At 38.8% G+C, this 16,502-nt stretch overlaps 1 protein-coding gene across 11 annotated transcripts in view; it reads right to left on the bottom strand.

Annotated features, from left to right (window-relative positions):
* Positions 1 to 16,502, bottom strand: part of LOC130918544 (ephrin type-B receptor 3-like) — a 76,759-nt gene that overhangs the window by 15,950 nt on the left and 44,307 nt on the right. For 3 of the 11 annotated variants that reach the window (XM_057840330.1, XM_057840320.1, XM_057840324.1), the window contains exons 4-12: positions 16,176 to 16,331; positions 14,932 to 15,267; positions 11,243 to 11,367; positions 10,451 to 10,613; positions 8,322 to 8,430; positions 5,811 to 5,863; positions 4,591 to 4,830; positions 671 to 918; positions 166 to 381 (exon numbers count right to left, since the gene is read on the bottom strand). In XM_057840330.1, the coding sequence (XP_057696313.1) occupies positions 166 to 381; positions 671 to 918; positions 4,591 to 4,830; positions 5,811 to 5,863; positions 8,322 to 8,430; positions 10,451 to 10,613; positions 11,243 to 11,367; positions 14,932 to 15,267; positions 16,176 to 16,331 (1,646 nt within the window). The remainder of the gene's footprint in view (positions 1 to 165; positions 382 to 670; positions 919 to 4,590; positions 4,831 to 5,810; positions 5,864 to 8,321; positions 8,431 to 10,450; positions 10,614 to 11,242; positions 11,368 to 14,931; positions 15,268 to 16,175; positions 16,332 to 16,502) is intronic. The other 8 variants (XM_057840331.1, XM_057840327.1, XM_057840329.1 and 5 more) reach the window with 4 other exon arrangements.

Below are 16,502 nucleotides of genomic sequence, written 5' to 3'. Positions count from 1 at the left end.
CCTAGTACTGTCTCATAAATTCTTTTTGTGAGTTGGGCTCAGATGTATAATTTATTTATAAATGCATGCTTTATTTATTATGTAAAAATGTTAGATGCCGCTCAAGAACAAACTAATGCACACCCATACACACGCACGCACACACACACGTCATTAGATGCTTACCAAAGAGCTTGTGTAGGTAGGGTCTGTAGGGTCGTCCTCAAGGAAACGAGATAGCCCAAAGTCAGACACCTTGCATACCAGGTTACTGTTGACCAGGATGTTACGGGCAGCCAAGTCTCTGTGTACGTAATTCATATCTGACAAGTACTTCATGCCTGCTGCGATGCCACGCAGCATGCCAACGAGCTGAATAACTGTGAACTGTCCATCATTGAGCTGGGAAAAGGAGAATATATCAAAAATGAATGACTGTACATTAAAGAACAAATTATTTACATCTCATTGTTTTCTTTACAGCATCTTCCATATTCTCAGATTTTTTGTGTAACTGTCACGAGTTACATGAATCACAATGTTCAAGCTCTAGCTATGCTGAAATAACTTATAGAAATCTTATAAAATGACACTGATTTTGGTGCATCTGCAGTTCAGGCTATAAAGATTACTTAAACATAATATTTCACAAATCTCGTACAGAACCTGAGCACATTAAGTTTGTTCTCACCCTTAGGAATGAATCCAGAGCCCCATTTTCCATGAACTCGGTAACGATCATCACAGGTCGACTCTTGGTGACCACTCCTTCTAAGCGAATTATATTGGGGTGGTCAAACTGGCCCATGATGGATGCTTCTGAGAGGAAGTCTCTCCTCTGTCGGTCAGTGTAGCCCACTTTGAGAGTCTTGATGGCAACAATGATCTCACGGCGGCCGGGCAGCTTGAGACGACCGCGGCATACTTCACCAAACTCTCCTGCGAGAGCCCAGGTGGTGACAGCCAGATAGAAACAGCAAAGAAGGAGAGGAACGATGGGAAGAGAGAAAACAAAGGGTGGGGAAAGATGTATGATGGAAAAGTGGAGGAGAGTGGGGGAGAAGAAGGGAGAGGGGACAATTAACTGGTTAGAACCAAGGAGCCAGGGAAGGGCAGCAGGTGTGGGACAGGGGAAACTGCATGAGAGAGCCAGGACTCTAGGCCATAGTCAAAGGACGGTGATTATGGAGGACTATACAGTGATTATGTGCGAATAAACTAAATAATTTATGCAAAATGTGAGCTGATGCAGAAACATAAATAATGGCATATGATAGCAATAGGAGTGGATGATGGCATGATTGGGAAGGGGGACATTTACAGGGGGAGTGGATCTAAGCTTTGGATGGGTCGGAGAAGTAGGCACAGGAGGAGGAGATAGGTGGAGATAGAAGTTTGTGGGCTCTGGGGGCGGTGAAAGGTGTCAATTTTGTATCTACACCAAGCGTGATGACCACAGTAATGCATATCAGCAGGGGTCAACAAGTGGCACAGTGTAAGGTGTGGGCATGGGAGGCCAGAATGTAAGGATGGAGGAAGGCAATAAAGGGGAGGAGGAGGACATGGAAGATGGGGTCGTCACTGCAAATGCTGGGAAGCAACAGGTCTCAAGTAGTAGCTTCAGCAGCAGGCAGGCTGTCGTAGTAGTAGTAGTAGTAGTAGTGGTAGCAGAAGTAATGGTAGTAGCAGAAGTAGTACGTAGTAGGGACTCCCTTCTCTGCCATCACAACACCTTCTATTTTTCTCAAGTACAGTACAATGATAAGAAAAATCAAGCTCACTTGACTGTATATTTTAGCAATAATACAAGTATCAACAAAATAAAAATATATATATATATAATTAAAAAAAATAGATATAAAAATATATTGAGTACTTCGAAGATATTTGCAACAACAACAACATAAAATGTGAGGGAAGGCTGTTCAAGGAGAGAACTAACCAGAAGTATTGTGCAAGGATTGTGTATCGATGTAAAAACTATCCTGGCTGAAAATTGGCTGAGTGAAGGGCTCACTGTAATCAGTGTAATTATCAAAAATGTTCTTTTACTCCAGGATAATCTGGGACAAATAGTAATTCAATTTTACCACTTAATTAACAAGTTATGGCAATAGTATTACAGCCTATTTTTGCCTGTATTTCAGAGGCCTTACAGAATAACTGACAATATTACACAAACTAGAAGGAGCTGTCTGTAATGTTTTTCAACATTAAAATTCCCAATGAAATACATTTAAAATAAACACAAAATGAAAAATTTTTTAATTTGGAAAACCAAACCCTGAAATCTGCGTAAATCTAAGTAGTTCAAGAATAAAGTAACCTTTTTTTTTTTTGTTTGCTTGTTTCCTTTGAGTCATTAGACTGTTAAATGTGTTGTCATAAAATTATCTTTGATTAAAAAAAAATAATAATATAGTAATAATATATTTATCCTTGCATAACTTTTCTCTGGTTCATTGGAATGGTTTCACAAAGATTCAATTTAAACTTAATATTACAGCAAATTTGAGAATTTTCTTATATATATATATATATATTTTTTTTTTTTTCCGCCAATGTCCACCCTCCTCCACTTTTCACAACCAGGTCATCACCTGTTCATGATGGTTCCTTTTCTGGATGCGCACCAAGTGCATCAAGACCAAAACAAACTAACTAAAATAGAGCTTTCAACCAAAAGCCACTACCGTATTGAATAAATACAATCCTACAGCCCATTGACAGCCATTACAGTATTTGTACTGACACATATTCTATATGCATACTTAAAACCATACAAAACAACTAAATGTCTGCATTGAACATTTACTGTTGCTGCTCATGTGTTTTATGTGTAGTCTTGTTTTGCTCTTTGTGCAATTGCGGACCCGCAATTGCACAGAGACACACAAAGAGACTTCTATCTTAATCAGAGTACAAATTTAATTTGTACTCTGATTAAGATAGAAGGTTAACTGAATAAATTCTTGTGACTTTGAACGTTTTCTGTATTGTTTTTTTGGGCTGCACATATTGCTTTTTACTAACCTTTACGGCTTAAAAGTCGCAAAAACAAAATGATTGTTTTAAAATTATTGTTAGTTTTGTTTGTAGTCAACAATGTCATTCTTGTCCATGAACAATGTGGACATATGTATTCATAGGCGTAGTTTGACTTTTGGGGAATGACGGGTACAACATGTTGATGACCCCGAAGAGCCGTGTCAGCAATAAAATTAACTTACAATAATATTTATAATTTATATATATATTATAATTTATTTATAATAATAAGTTGAAAATGAGCTTTTTTTTTTTTTGTTTCCCATCATTAAGACAGCGTGCCAATGTAGTTACCCGCGTCAAAAATTGTATCCCCTTGGCGGAGCCACTGCGCTGAACTGATTTGCTTGATTTCCATGTTTTGGTGATGTAGATATCTACGAGATTTGAAAACATGGCCCATCCATCAAAAAACAAAAAAAAAATGATATTTTTTTTTTCTGTCATATAATGTAATATAAGTACTGAACTTAAAAAAAGGCAATGTTTTACTGTTTTACTCGCAGGATGACCTATAACTGTTATTACTGTAATTTAAGTCCTGAATGGAGTTTCTTCAGTTTAATAAACGTCAATGTCCAAAACATATAACTGTGGTTCTTTCCTGGCTTCAATTAATTATTTAAGTCAACATAACTCATAATTAATGTGTGCGTGTGTGTGTGTGTGTGTGTGTGTGTGTGTGTGTGTGTGTGTGTGTGTGTGTGTGTGTGTGTGTGTGTGTGTGTGTGTGTGTGTGCGCTCCCACGGCCAGGGGATACCATTTTTGATGGGGGTAACTACATAGCCAAGGCACCGGTGGTGGCTCTGTTGTAAAATTAGCATCTTTAGTGGGCCAAATTGAAACTCCGCTCACGATTTTGGCAGTGCTTTCTGGTGTTTCATGGTCTACATTTTCAATCCTTGGTTCTTGCTTAGTTGTTATCGCTTTTGAAAGCTTAGCTTTGAAAAAATTATATGGATATTATGTATCCATCTTGCCTCTTCGGTCCTCGGGTGGTTTTGGCTAAGCAAAGCAAATGATCATCTAAGGTGCTAGTCACATGATCTGTTCGAAAAATATTTTGACCCATTATAAAAATATCATTTTTGTTGTTTTCATTCATTTTTGTTGTTTGTTTTATTGCTTCACAACTTTTATAGACAATATTTTGCCAGAAAACTCTTAATTTTAAAATCATATATAGGAAAGTCAATAAAATGCAATGACACTTTTCGGCCACTAGTGGGGGGACCCCCCTTAAACTCTGTGTATGCGTATTCAATTTGATTACAACATTGCTTTCGTAGAATCACAGTTTGAAGCTTTTTAAAATTGATTTCATAGTGATTGATAAGTCCTTTGTGAAACCAGTCCAAGGACTGTGCTCAACTTTTCACACGTACGTGAAACAATCATCTAACAAAAAAGGTGTTACATCTGCCTTTAAAAAAGGGTGGGGGATCAGGTGCCACGAATCACGTCTAATTGAAAATAATCAGATTTAGCTGGAGAAATGTGTGAGACTAGTGAGGAATTTCTAAGAGGTGACAAGTCAGATAGGGAAGGGGGGAAGGGCATACCGATGAATTGAGTGAAAGTACCGCTTGGTGTGAAGTCCTCTAACGGTATGGCCTGGAGGTGACTAGCAGTCTTCCCCCTGTAGCTCAGGAGCTTTGGTGGGTTACCTGCGCCGATGACCTCCTCGATCTTCACACAGGAGACGTCAATCTCTTTGGCAAACTCCCTCACGGCTTCGTTGGGATCCTCATAGGTGAAGGGGTCAATGTAGACCTTCATTCCCGGAGTGACTATAGGGGATTCAGTGGGAGGAACAGGACAGTGAATCTATGTTGTCATGGTTCAATTAGTTCAATTGCTATACTGTATATTGTAAAATAGGAGTTATTAATGCTTGTAATAACAAAAAAAATATTGGATTGGAAGATATATGTGGTACTGACATTTCAAAATTGCACAACATGAAAAAAGCTTGAATACAAAATTACATGTTTAACTTCACCCACTATGTACAGCTACTGCTACCTGCTACTTCTTGAGGTAAGGTGGCTGTTTTTTTTTTATTTATTTGTAAAGTTTCTTCTTTTATCCCACATCCTAGTAATGCTGTTTTTACTGAGGGTCAAGTGAAGTCACTACGAAATACACTGGGTCGGAATAGATTTCATTGAAACATGGGCTGACATAAAATAAATTTGTTTTTATTATTTTTACTCTGTGGTCTCCTAAGTTATTTGCTCGGAAGACGACAAGGGAATTTTGCAATTAGAGATGCATCGGTGGTGTTAATCTCCTTAGTTAACTACTCAAAGTAGACAAGAAGAGAGATCTACTGGTAGAAGGTAAATTTTGCTTGGAGTTATCATTTCTGCACTACTTTATGCAGCCAAGACTCTCTTGAAAGACTATGTAAGACGTATTGTTCCACTGTAAGAGTGAATAGCTGCGCCGGCCCAACACGCCCTCATTTACCGAACATGTTGCCTCTAATAGTTATAGATGTGCACACTACAGAACTACTTTCTTGCCCCAACTTCTGATTTCGGTAATGTTACTTAGGTGAAAAAATCGTTTCGGATCAAACCACATTTTTAGTCACATTTCAGCTGAACATTTTTCAAGCACTGAATTTTCGGTGCGACTCTAGTAACAATCCTTTCGTTGTGCACTGAAATAATTACACAACATATTTTTGGGGTTTTGCCCTATATGAGTAAAATAATTATCTTTTTTAATGGGTGATTTAAAAAAAAAGGTCAAACATGCCAGCAAAGATACTTACTGTACTGCTGAAGTTTCTCAGTGTATTCTGACTCTGAACCATTTCTTTGCTTTCTGTTGGGAAAAAAAAAAAAAAAAAGTCACGCTAGCAACAACGTGGGGAAAATATAGTGACAGTACAGCTTGCAGATCACTATTGGTGTCTAGAACAACATAACAATGCTTTGGAAACAGAAAACATGGAGGATACAGATTGCATCCATGCTGACTGCTGTCAAAACAGCAAGTAAAACATCAATTTCTGTACATTCAACTAGGGAAGCTTAAGCAAACACAGACTCAAAACTATTTTTCTTTCTTACACTTACATCGAATGGTTGAAATTGGTTCGCTCAAATTTCTGCTCAAATTATTGCTCTCATGCTGTGTTTTTAATTCATTCTCTGTTTTGTTGTTTTGCCCCTTCCTTTCTGTCTTCATGTTTGCCACTATTTTCCCCCATCTGTAGTTGGGGAGGTTAGACACTGGCTACAAATATGATGGGGCAGCGAAGGGGCAGGTTTTTTTTTAATTACATGTTCATGGTCTTCCTTTGTTGTGTAACCAGTTACCAGGGCAATAATACCCAGAGGTGATTTGCATCTTATTTCAAATTCTAATTTGTTTCCAGAATATGCCGAAGCCCAGCATTTTCTATTATTATTTTTCTCTCGCTTCTTTTATGACAGTCAAAAAAGTCGTTAAGCGGAGACTCCGCGAAATACAATGAAACGGAGTGAAAATAGAAGAGTGGATAGGCGAGGTGAGGTGAGAGGAGGGGTAGCCAGGGAGATTATTATGCATTGTAGCATGACCGATGCCCACGCTTGTTAGCCACTGCCTGAACAGGCTTGAGAAGGAAACTCTGAGTGGGTGTCTATCTGTGGTGGGTGCCAACCTTTCACACATATACTTTATTTGATTATACCTGACAGTCTGCTTGACAAATAAGTTGTATAAGGACAAACAAATTTGTCCGAACCCAGTAATGTTTGACTTGTGAAGGGTGTGAAAAGCAGCATTTATCTATCATCTTACAAAAATGACCCTGCAGAATAGGGCACAACTGTTTTTTTTTTCTTTTTTGTGGTCAGAACACTGCACAGCCGATCAGGTTTAGCAGCTGCTCCATCTTGCTGTGTCGAGTGTGTAAATGAAGTTTTACCCAAATAAGTTTACAATACACAGACTTAAAAGGCTGTCTGTTATTCAGCAGGGTCTCTGCAAGTTTCTAACAAGCAAATATAATACCTTTTAAGACCATTTTAAGACATTGAGTATAAAAAAAAAAGACCACTATGGGGACTGTTGTTGCCTGCCTAGCAGCATAGCGTGTATGCTTTTCCCCTTTCATGTGAGCGTCAAGGGCTTTGCAATCCATTGTTCCCAACTTGCTGTCTTTTCGACATAGTTTGCATTACGCTTCATATTCCGTCGTTGTTTTTAACAACCAGTTGTATTTCGGCTCCTCAAGCCACTAATCACTAATCTTGCACTTCCCTATCTCGGTTCATGTTTAAGTAAGCATAGACAGTAAAAGAAATGTAAAGAAATGCACATAGGCCTGTTCCAACCACTTTGTCCGTTCTCTCCTCTGGTTCTACTTCATGGCTAAAAGGGCACACTGCCCCCTGCGGCGTGATTCCTGCGCTAATAGACACGGCTGATGGAGCCTCTCTTTTTTTCACGGAATCTTGATAATGAGGCTGGCTAGATAAATAACGGTAGCGCGGGAAAAAAATCCAGACATATGTTATCGTATTTTTCGGACTATATGTCGCAGTTTTTTTCATAGTTTGGCTAGGGGTGCGACTTATACTCTTATGTGTGAACTTATTAACACATTATTACATTATTTCACATGTTATTTTGGTGTTTTGGAGTGACACTGATTGTTTGGTAAACTTGTTAGCATGTTCTTTATACTATATTTATCTGAATAACTCTTAATAGCTATGTTACATTAACATACCGGCCACGTTCGCATTTCGTTGTTCATGCATCATGTAACATTATCATACTGTACACTTATTCAGCATGTTGTTATCTATTGTATTTTTATTTTAGATTGCATTTCAAGATGACATATCCATTCTATTTGTTGGATTTTATCCAGTAAATTTCCCCCAAAAAATGCGACTTATACTCCGGTGCAACTTATATATGTTTTTTTCCTCTTGATTGGGCATTTTATGGCTGGTGCGACTTATACTGAGGTGTGACTTATAGTCCGAAAAATACGGTAACTACTAATTTAATACCTTCCATGTGAAATTTAATGTCATACCTCAAAATATAGTGAAATATAATGCTTATTAAGACCTTAAAAAACACATATTGTAAAATGCTGAAAATATTCAATATATATTTAAAAGTCTGAATGTTTGACAATGTTCTGAAGAAAAAAGTTTGAGGGGTAGGGGGGCAAATATGCTTCAACTCGGCAATGCACCTATCCACTCCTATATCAGGTTTTACAAAAATTATCTGCGTTTGCATATCATGTAAAATTAAATAGGAATCACATTCATACCTGAGGCAGACAATGGCGATGACCACAACGGCAATGATGAAAACAAATACTGCAGTGGCTGATCCGACTATGAGCGGTAGTTGTTCCTGCCACAATTTCGGTGGGTCAGCTTGAAGGTCAAAGAGAAAGAAAAGTTGTAATCACAACCGGGGAATTTTATGAGCAACAGAATACAAGATTTGTATAGCAGGTGCAAAATGTGTTTAGTATCCTCAAGTTTTAAAGCCTCAGAGTAACCATCAATAGGAAAGTTTTATCCAGGATGTAAGTCACACATGGGCACATCTCAAGTAAGTCACAAGTTATAACCTTCAAGTTTCATGCCAGTCATAAGTCAAGACATACAGTCTTTGCCAGTCACAGTATACAGTAAGGGAGTTCCAAAAAACTGATTCCTAGATGTATCGTGATTCGACACGTGATTATTCGATTATGATTCATAAAGGTTCAAAAACAATGATTTTCCCTAATAACTTTATGGCATCCGCTCGTAGCGGAACCAAATTCAAGACATGTCTGCCACCCGGACACCTTTAACGGACGCACGCACAACGTTATGATGGCTGCTGCCAGTTACTGAGCAAGACATTTACTCCTTTTCAAAAGACTGGAAAATAAATTTGTGTATGAGACAGTCGGGGACCCAGCGGTCGCGCTTCTGTGCACAAGTTATTTTTCAGAGCGAGAGGGAAGCGAGATAGTTCGTTGCTGCTTGTCTTTTCAGTTGTCCAGCAGTAGGTTCAAGTCGTGTTGATTGGGAAAAGTCCCTAGTGTTTTGCTAAGTCCGGTGTCCGTCTATGAAAGGTGAGTGCACGAACCCTCTTGTACTGTTTAGCCTTTATTGCTGTTGTTTTTGAGATGTTACTAGTTAGCGCCGAGCACTATGCTAATTAGCAACAATGCTAACATATATTTATGTTAAGTATGTCAAGTTGTGCGTTGTCTGGTGGTATACGTAAGTTACTCTAGATGCAGAATGTTTAAAACCAGGATTAAGTACAGCAGTAACACTACAAAAATGCGAAATAGTACAGAAATCTGTGAAAACAAAGTATATTGTTTATGGTCTTATTTCTAAAGACACTTTGGTTATTTCAAGAAAATCTGGAATTCATTCCACCAGTGTAAATTTTATTGTATTGTTAAGAGAAATAAGTACTGCCTTTGAAACAGCTAATGTTTTTTCTTGTGAAAAATATCTAAAGGTCGGCTGTGTGTTGTATCGGCATGTTGAGAAATAAGTACTACCTTTAAAATGGTCAATGTTTTTGCACTTTCTTGTAAAAAAAAAAAAAAAAAAAAAAAAAAAAAGTTTAAGGGCAGCTTTTTGTTGTATGGGCATGTTTCCATCGTTCCTATTAAATCATTAGGATATTGTAAATAAATAATGGACATACATTTGTTTGGCTATTTTATTAATTAGTAATGAATGATGCATCGATAATCGTGATAACCGTGATCATTGTCAATAGCGTGACCATCATTGAATAATCGAATCCTAGCACCCTGAATCTTAATCGAATCGAATCGTGGGGTGCCTAATATGGCACACCCCTAGTTATACAGGCACATTGGCATGATGATTAAGCTTTTTACTAATCTAAACACAAGAGTACACCTCTAAAATGAAATGGACACACACAATGTACATTCAAAGCTCTGAAAATGAAATGAACAAAAACATAATCAGCAGCGCTTGTCAACATCTTGGCTGAAACTGCGTATTACAACAACAGAACCATTCTTTGACCCAAGCAGTTAGTTTATTTAGGTTGACTTACACTATTGTGTCACTTTCATCCAAATGTAAATATCTCCGTAAAAATTGCTCTTATCTCATAACATATTGTCAAGTTTACATCACACTTGCCTCACAACCTTTATTTTAAACAAAAGGAACACGATATTGAAAATTCAGATTTAAATGTTTACAGGATGTCTTATCAAGTTATATAGTTCAAATCGAGTCTCATGAAAGTCAAGTCTTGCACATTTTTTAGCCAAGCAAATCCTAAAATAAGCGACTTGACGCACCCACCGCGATAATTGAGGTACTGTCAATATCATGGAGGTTATATTGCTAAGCCACTTATAAGACTGAATAACAAAATAGTTATGAGAGTACATACTTTGAAGGTTGGTGCTGAAGTCAGCTGGGCTGCTATAACGACCATAACCAGCCACTGTTCGTGCACGGACCTGCACCACATAAGGTGTGCCAGCCTTGAGACCTTCAATGCGGGCGTTGCTCCGTTGGGCCGTCATTGTATGAGCGATGGCTTCACCCTGATCCTACAGAGAGACATCGAATGATGAAAACTACTGGAAAAACTCCATAAGACATGTCATACAAGATCCCTGGGTTGTCTCATTAATCGTCATCTCACTCTGATGAGTTGCTGTCTCTAACACGGCTGGCCAATTTCACTTTGTTAACTGGTGAAAAGGGAATGAAATAATGAAAGGCAGAAATGGTGAGACATGTTATAGCTGTCTTGCTAATCCATTGGGAAGACGGTAAGACAACAAACAGCAGATATACACTGAATGCCTTTGTTTACTCCCCGAGGCGCTTCCAGTCACAGTTCTGTGCACCACTGAAAAATATTTTTTAATGGAAGCATGGGAAGAGGACTAGGGATAATGTGGAAGGAAAAGATGGAGAAGAAGATTCAGGAGTGTGCAGAAAGCCAGAGGAGAATGGTGATAATAGTGAATACTCAGACTGGGAAAGAATAAAAGAGGAGAATAATTCGTAGAGGATTACACTAACAAAGATGGGGAATGGTGACTTATTTTACTGCAACCATGTGTTTATCAGTAGTGGCATTGTTTTGCTCATTTACAAATGCACAGATGACATGGTGACCATGAGTGTCAGTGAAATTGGATTGAATTAGAGGATTTACATATATGCTTACCTTCTCATGGTACTTAATCTCATAATCCAAGATGATTCCGTTGGGTTTTTCTGGAGGCAGCCAGGACAAACTCATTGTGCTCGCTGTGGCCGCCATCAGGTGAACTGTGGGTACTGCAGACGGAGCTAAACAGGATGGGGGAAGCAAAATTTATTGAAATTTCAAGCTATTGTGTTGTTTTAGAATTGTTGAACTTTATAAAATTAATCACTACTATTATTGGTGACATTTTAGATGTCTGGGAGAGAAAGGGACAGAATGCTGAAATGGCTTGTATTCTATAATCATTTACTAACAATACTTTGGTAAAGGAATCGAGCTATAGTTCTGTAGCATTCGTTTTGTCAGATTTTAATGAATCAAGTTTTATTTTTTTCTTCTGCTCTATCAAAGCATTACTGTTAAGCCGCTAACCTTGCTGCCAACTTCGGCAATGACTCCTGCCTTTCTTCCTTTCTGTTTTGACATATCGGGAGTTACAGCTGAAACTGTCAAGGTACCCAAGGTAAGAAAACGTAACTCTTATTGTTAACAAAAACTTTGTTTGAACAAAATAAAAACCTATATAAAATATACCATCCACTCAAGTTTCAAAGCTTTTGCTGATTTTATGGCCTAAGTGTGATCTCAATGCAGACCCGATCTGTACCTCTGGCTGTTGTTTCATAAGTCATACTGGCTCACTAAGAGAAATAAAACCCCTCCATTTTTCTTCTTTCACACCTTTTTATGACATTTTGCAATATGTCAGTCTTAACATTTATCACCACTGCAGAACTGTGTCACCCCATTGTCTTAAACGTTCTCACTTTCTTCAGCAACATGCAAGCCCTGCAGGCTCCCCATTCAACTCGGGAGGAAAACTCGAGTTTTTTTTTTGTCTTATTTTAATTCCCCCACCCCTTGCATTTTTCTCCTCCTAATCCTGTTTGTGTCTTGGGCCAGGCATCCATTTGTTTCCTCTCTCCCGTCCTTTACTCTCCAAAGCCTTTTTCTGTCTCTATGTGTCCCTCCCAAGCAAGCCCACCCTTTCCCAGACTTCCACCACACACACCTCTTTCTTTCTCAAAAGACAATGCTTCCAGAGTCGATCCCATGCTAACTCCTGCTGAGGGATTAGGCTCGTCCTGCACGGGCAGATGTAGTAACCATGGAGGTGGCCTCCAGGGCCTATCACCAGCCTTTCTATTTATTTTGCATCTTAAAGTTGAATGCACATGTGGGGAAAGTCTAGGGACTACACCAGCAATAATTTAGTCTCAGATGATACACTTTTGCCCCTTTTATTCCTCACCCCTCCCCTGATCTGATGTAGCCTACCCATGAATAGACACTGGGTTCTGTCCTTTTAATGCATTACCCCTCATAAAACAATGAGTGCCTATCATAAGTGACAAGGGAGCCCCTGGGTCCAAGATCCAAAAAGAAAAGGCACTCCTATAGCAACTTGGGGAAGAGCAAAGGCTCAAGTGTAAAGGACGAGGCCATAAAGAAGAGGATCGGGGTGTGCTTGTGTGTGTATGGTGGTGGTATGGTGCGGGGGGTTAACAAATAATCCTCTGAGTTGCCTGAGCCTCCTTAAAAAGAACATTTAACAAAGCAGCATAATATATCCAAAGATAAATTTGAGATGCCAGAGAAAACCACATAAAAGCAAAGAGAGAAAAAAAACAAAGAAAAAAACATGTCCATAGACTTTCACCATTAGGTCCACCTAGTCACCCTTCAAAAAATGATCAAAGTTAAAACTAATATAATCTTACCTAAAGTTCCAAATAAATTTTATACAGTAAATCACATGCCAAAATATGGCAATATTCTGCGTTAAAAAAAAAAGAAAAGCAAAACAAAAATGAATGAACGACTGATTACATTGACCTAGTTGCTGGTCTTGCTGTAGGCTGGTGGAACACTGGGTTTGGAACAGTTGGCTGCTAGAATATTGAGGGTTCAACATGTTGAATATACACCCTCTTGCTATTTGAAGTGTTGGTAGAACAAAACAAGCTCTGGGTGTGGGAGAATTGGAGAAATATCCTTTTTAAGTAAGGCTAAGTAGTAGCTCTGTGTGATATGATATGTTAGTGTCATTATACTACAGTGGTACCTCTGCATACGAAGTTAATTCGTTCCAGGACCTTCATTGTAAGTCGAAATGGTCGTATGTTGAGCAGGATTTTCCTTTAAGAATACATTATAATTCCATTCATTCGTTCCACAGCCCGAACACCTACACTAAAGCCTTAATAAATACTGCTGGTACTATTGCAAAAAGCAGAGCAAAACAAATAAATTATGAATAAAAATTGGAATAATAATATAACAATAGCAACATTATAATAACACCTGTAATAATGTAACAAATTGGGTTCTAATGTGGCAGATGTATTTTTACGGGGTGTACCTGAACGCACCATGTGGCTGACGTGTCAGAGTGAGGGAGGACTTTTTACTTTCACTTTTGTGAATATTCAGCTGTGTCGTACAATAGGCATGTTGTGTTGCACAAGTTCTGAAATAAATTACTAAAAACCTGACGAAGGTGGCGATTTCTTTGACGATGTTACAATAATAATAATTATCATCTTAACTTACAAAGACTAGGGAACGGAGGAGGACCGCAGAGATCAGAGACCATCTACGGCCATATTGTTAAGCCAGTTCACGGATTCTCACTTTTCCTTTTTTCCCACCTGCACTAACATTGTTGAAACGCACGTTGATTTCAAGAAATCTTGATCACAAGAAAATCCGCTGTGCGTCTGTCTTGAGGGAAAACAAAAAGACTGTGGCGCTGTCATAAATCGACGTATTTCGAGCATGTCGTCGGATGTGGAAACAAATGGCGAGTCAAATTTTACGTTGGATGTCGAAAAGTGTCGAAGGGATCGTTTGTCGAGGTACCACTGCATATTATATTAAATTACGTTTTGGGCGGCACCTGTGGAAGAGTAGTGAGCACGTCCACCTCACATGTCTGACATTTTTGGTTCAATCCCAGTGCCCGGCTGTCTGTATGGCGCTTGCATGTTCTCCCCATGCTCCCTTATCCCAAAACATGCCTAACCAAATTGGTACAGCATTCTACAGAAGCAGTCTTGGATTTTTTTCATCCACTTTGTTTAAAGCTCAACTCTTAGCCCTACATTCTTCTTTGTCTCCTATCTACGTACATCATTAACACAGTGCCTCTACTGTTTAAACTGAGATTCCACATTTGAGTAAATGCTAAACCTTCAGAACAGGCACATTATTTAGTATTTGTGAAACCTAACCTCCGAAGCAGTTCGTTTACTTGAACTTTAATTGATTAAATGGTAGACATACTCGAATGTTACTTCAAGCTGTTTCTTTTTGTTTCATTCATTATAATTCTTTGCTCTTTATGCATTCCTGGAAAAAGTGTATTCCCTGATACTTCTATTAGGCTACTATGGAGGTTTATGTGTGTGTTTTATTTGATTTTTTCCTATTATTGAGAATAAGTAAAAGTAAATGGCCATTCATTTCACATAATGTTACAGAAAGTGATATATAGGGATAAACAACATTTTAATTGGTATAAACAAATACTCATATTGGGATATAAAACGTTATCGATATTGTATAGCTAGAGATATATACTTACTAGATCTAGAAGAACAATGTGGAGCAATCAAGTGATGTCAGAACTGCAGAGTTGTACTTACCGGCCTGATTAGTGGTGATGTTTACAGCGGAAAACTGAGGTGTGTAGGGGCTCTTGTTCGAAACTCCATTGACGGCCTGGATCTCGAAGCTGTACTGTGTATGGGCTTGAAGGTTGCGGACTGTCACTCTTCGCTGGGTCAAACCCAGGTGGCGCGGCGAGATATCCACGTTGTCATCGCAGCGGGAACACATTCCTCTTTCAGGCAGGCACTTCTTACAGATGACGTTGTAGAAGGTGTCAACGCGCCCCCCCAGATCCCGAGGTTCACTCCACTCCAGGACAAGTGAGGTTTCATTCACGCTGGAGATGACATTACGTGGGGCGGAGGGAACAGCTGCAGAAGACGTGATGGGATGAGGAAATTAGGTTGGGAATGAGTCTGAATTAAATCTCCGTGCATAATAGGTGTATCTAAATTTATCTTTTTGACTGTGCAGTCATGTACAACACAATAAGAGTCCCATTTGCATCATCATACTTTAATTTAATATGCATTCAATCATAGTTGCAATCTTTTGACCCACAAATGTTCCTTTTGCTGTGGTATTGTTTTCATACATTAATTGGAACAGATTCTTTTTCCTGTTAATGAGTCTGCTTCTCGAGTTCAGTAGAAATAAAATGTTACAAATTTAAATTGCATGCTGTGTTCCGTGTGTGTTTGCGTGTGTGTTGTGTGTGAATGGTTTAGGCGGGAGAGCAAGTGAGAATATTTATTGGCAGACACTTGGCAATTCTTATCCAATTACCGGAACCTTATCTCTCATTGCACCGGGGGGCACTCAGCCCTGTACACCGCCCCAATAACCATCTCACCACAGCAAGAGACATGTAGATTCTTTCCAGTTCTTCTGTGAATTCATTGGCTCCTATGTGTGCATGTTTGCATTTAATATAAGCACTACGGTTAGTCTGTAAAAAACATTGAGAAAAGATAGACTTGTCTCTGATGGCAGCTGGGCCACGATGATAACGTTTCAGATAACATTGGGAAAACAAGCAGAAGTGTTTGCCTTCTGTGAGCCCGGGTGGGAACAAACTTCTGTTCCAACTGGTGATAACACTTATTGATGGCCCTAAATCCCTAAGTGCAGTTTGGGACTTATAAATATAACTTTAACATCAATTGATCTGTCCGGTCACTTCTCACCACAAATCCAATCGTGGCGAGGCTGTTCATGGGACATTGAGAAAAGACAGATGGATATATATATATAATATATAAAGCTATCTTTTACTTACTTGTGCATTGGGAGTCAGGTGTGTCTGTGTCTGAGCGGTAGTATCCGTTGCGACAGGAGCAAACACTTGCTGCTCCTGAACTGGCACGGCTGTTTGCGGGACAAGGTAAGCAGAAGCCTTCTCCTTGCTTGTACTTGAAGGTGCCAGGGCTACAAGCTAATGTGGAAATGAAGAAAGAGTACATCAAAAAGTGTGACTAATCTTGATTTACTGATTCAGCAAGTAATATTACAGGTTTTTAAAATCATTTTTGGTCAAACTTATGTAACATTTACCAAACATATATCGATGTGGATGAAGACGCTCCTTCAATGACAAATAACAATT

Source organism: Corythoichthys intestinalis, chromosome 7 (genome assembly GCF_030265065.1).
Source record: "Corythoichthys intestinalis isolate RoL2023-P3 chromosome 7, ASM3026506v1, whole genome shotgun sequence".
NCBI lineage: Eukaryota > Metazoa > Chordata > Actinopteri > Syngnathiformes > Syngnathidae > Corythoichthys > Corythoichthys intestinalis.
The sequence above is the reverse complement of the archived record's forward strand: the minus strand, read 5'-3'. Positions and strand labels throughout refer to the sequence as shown.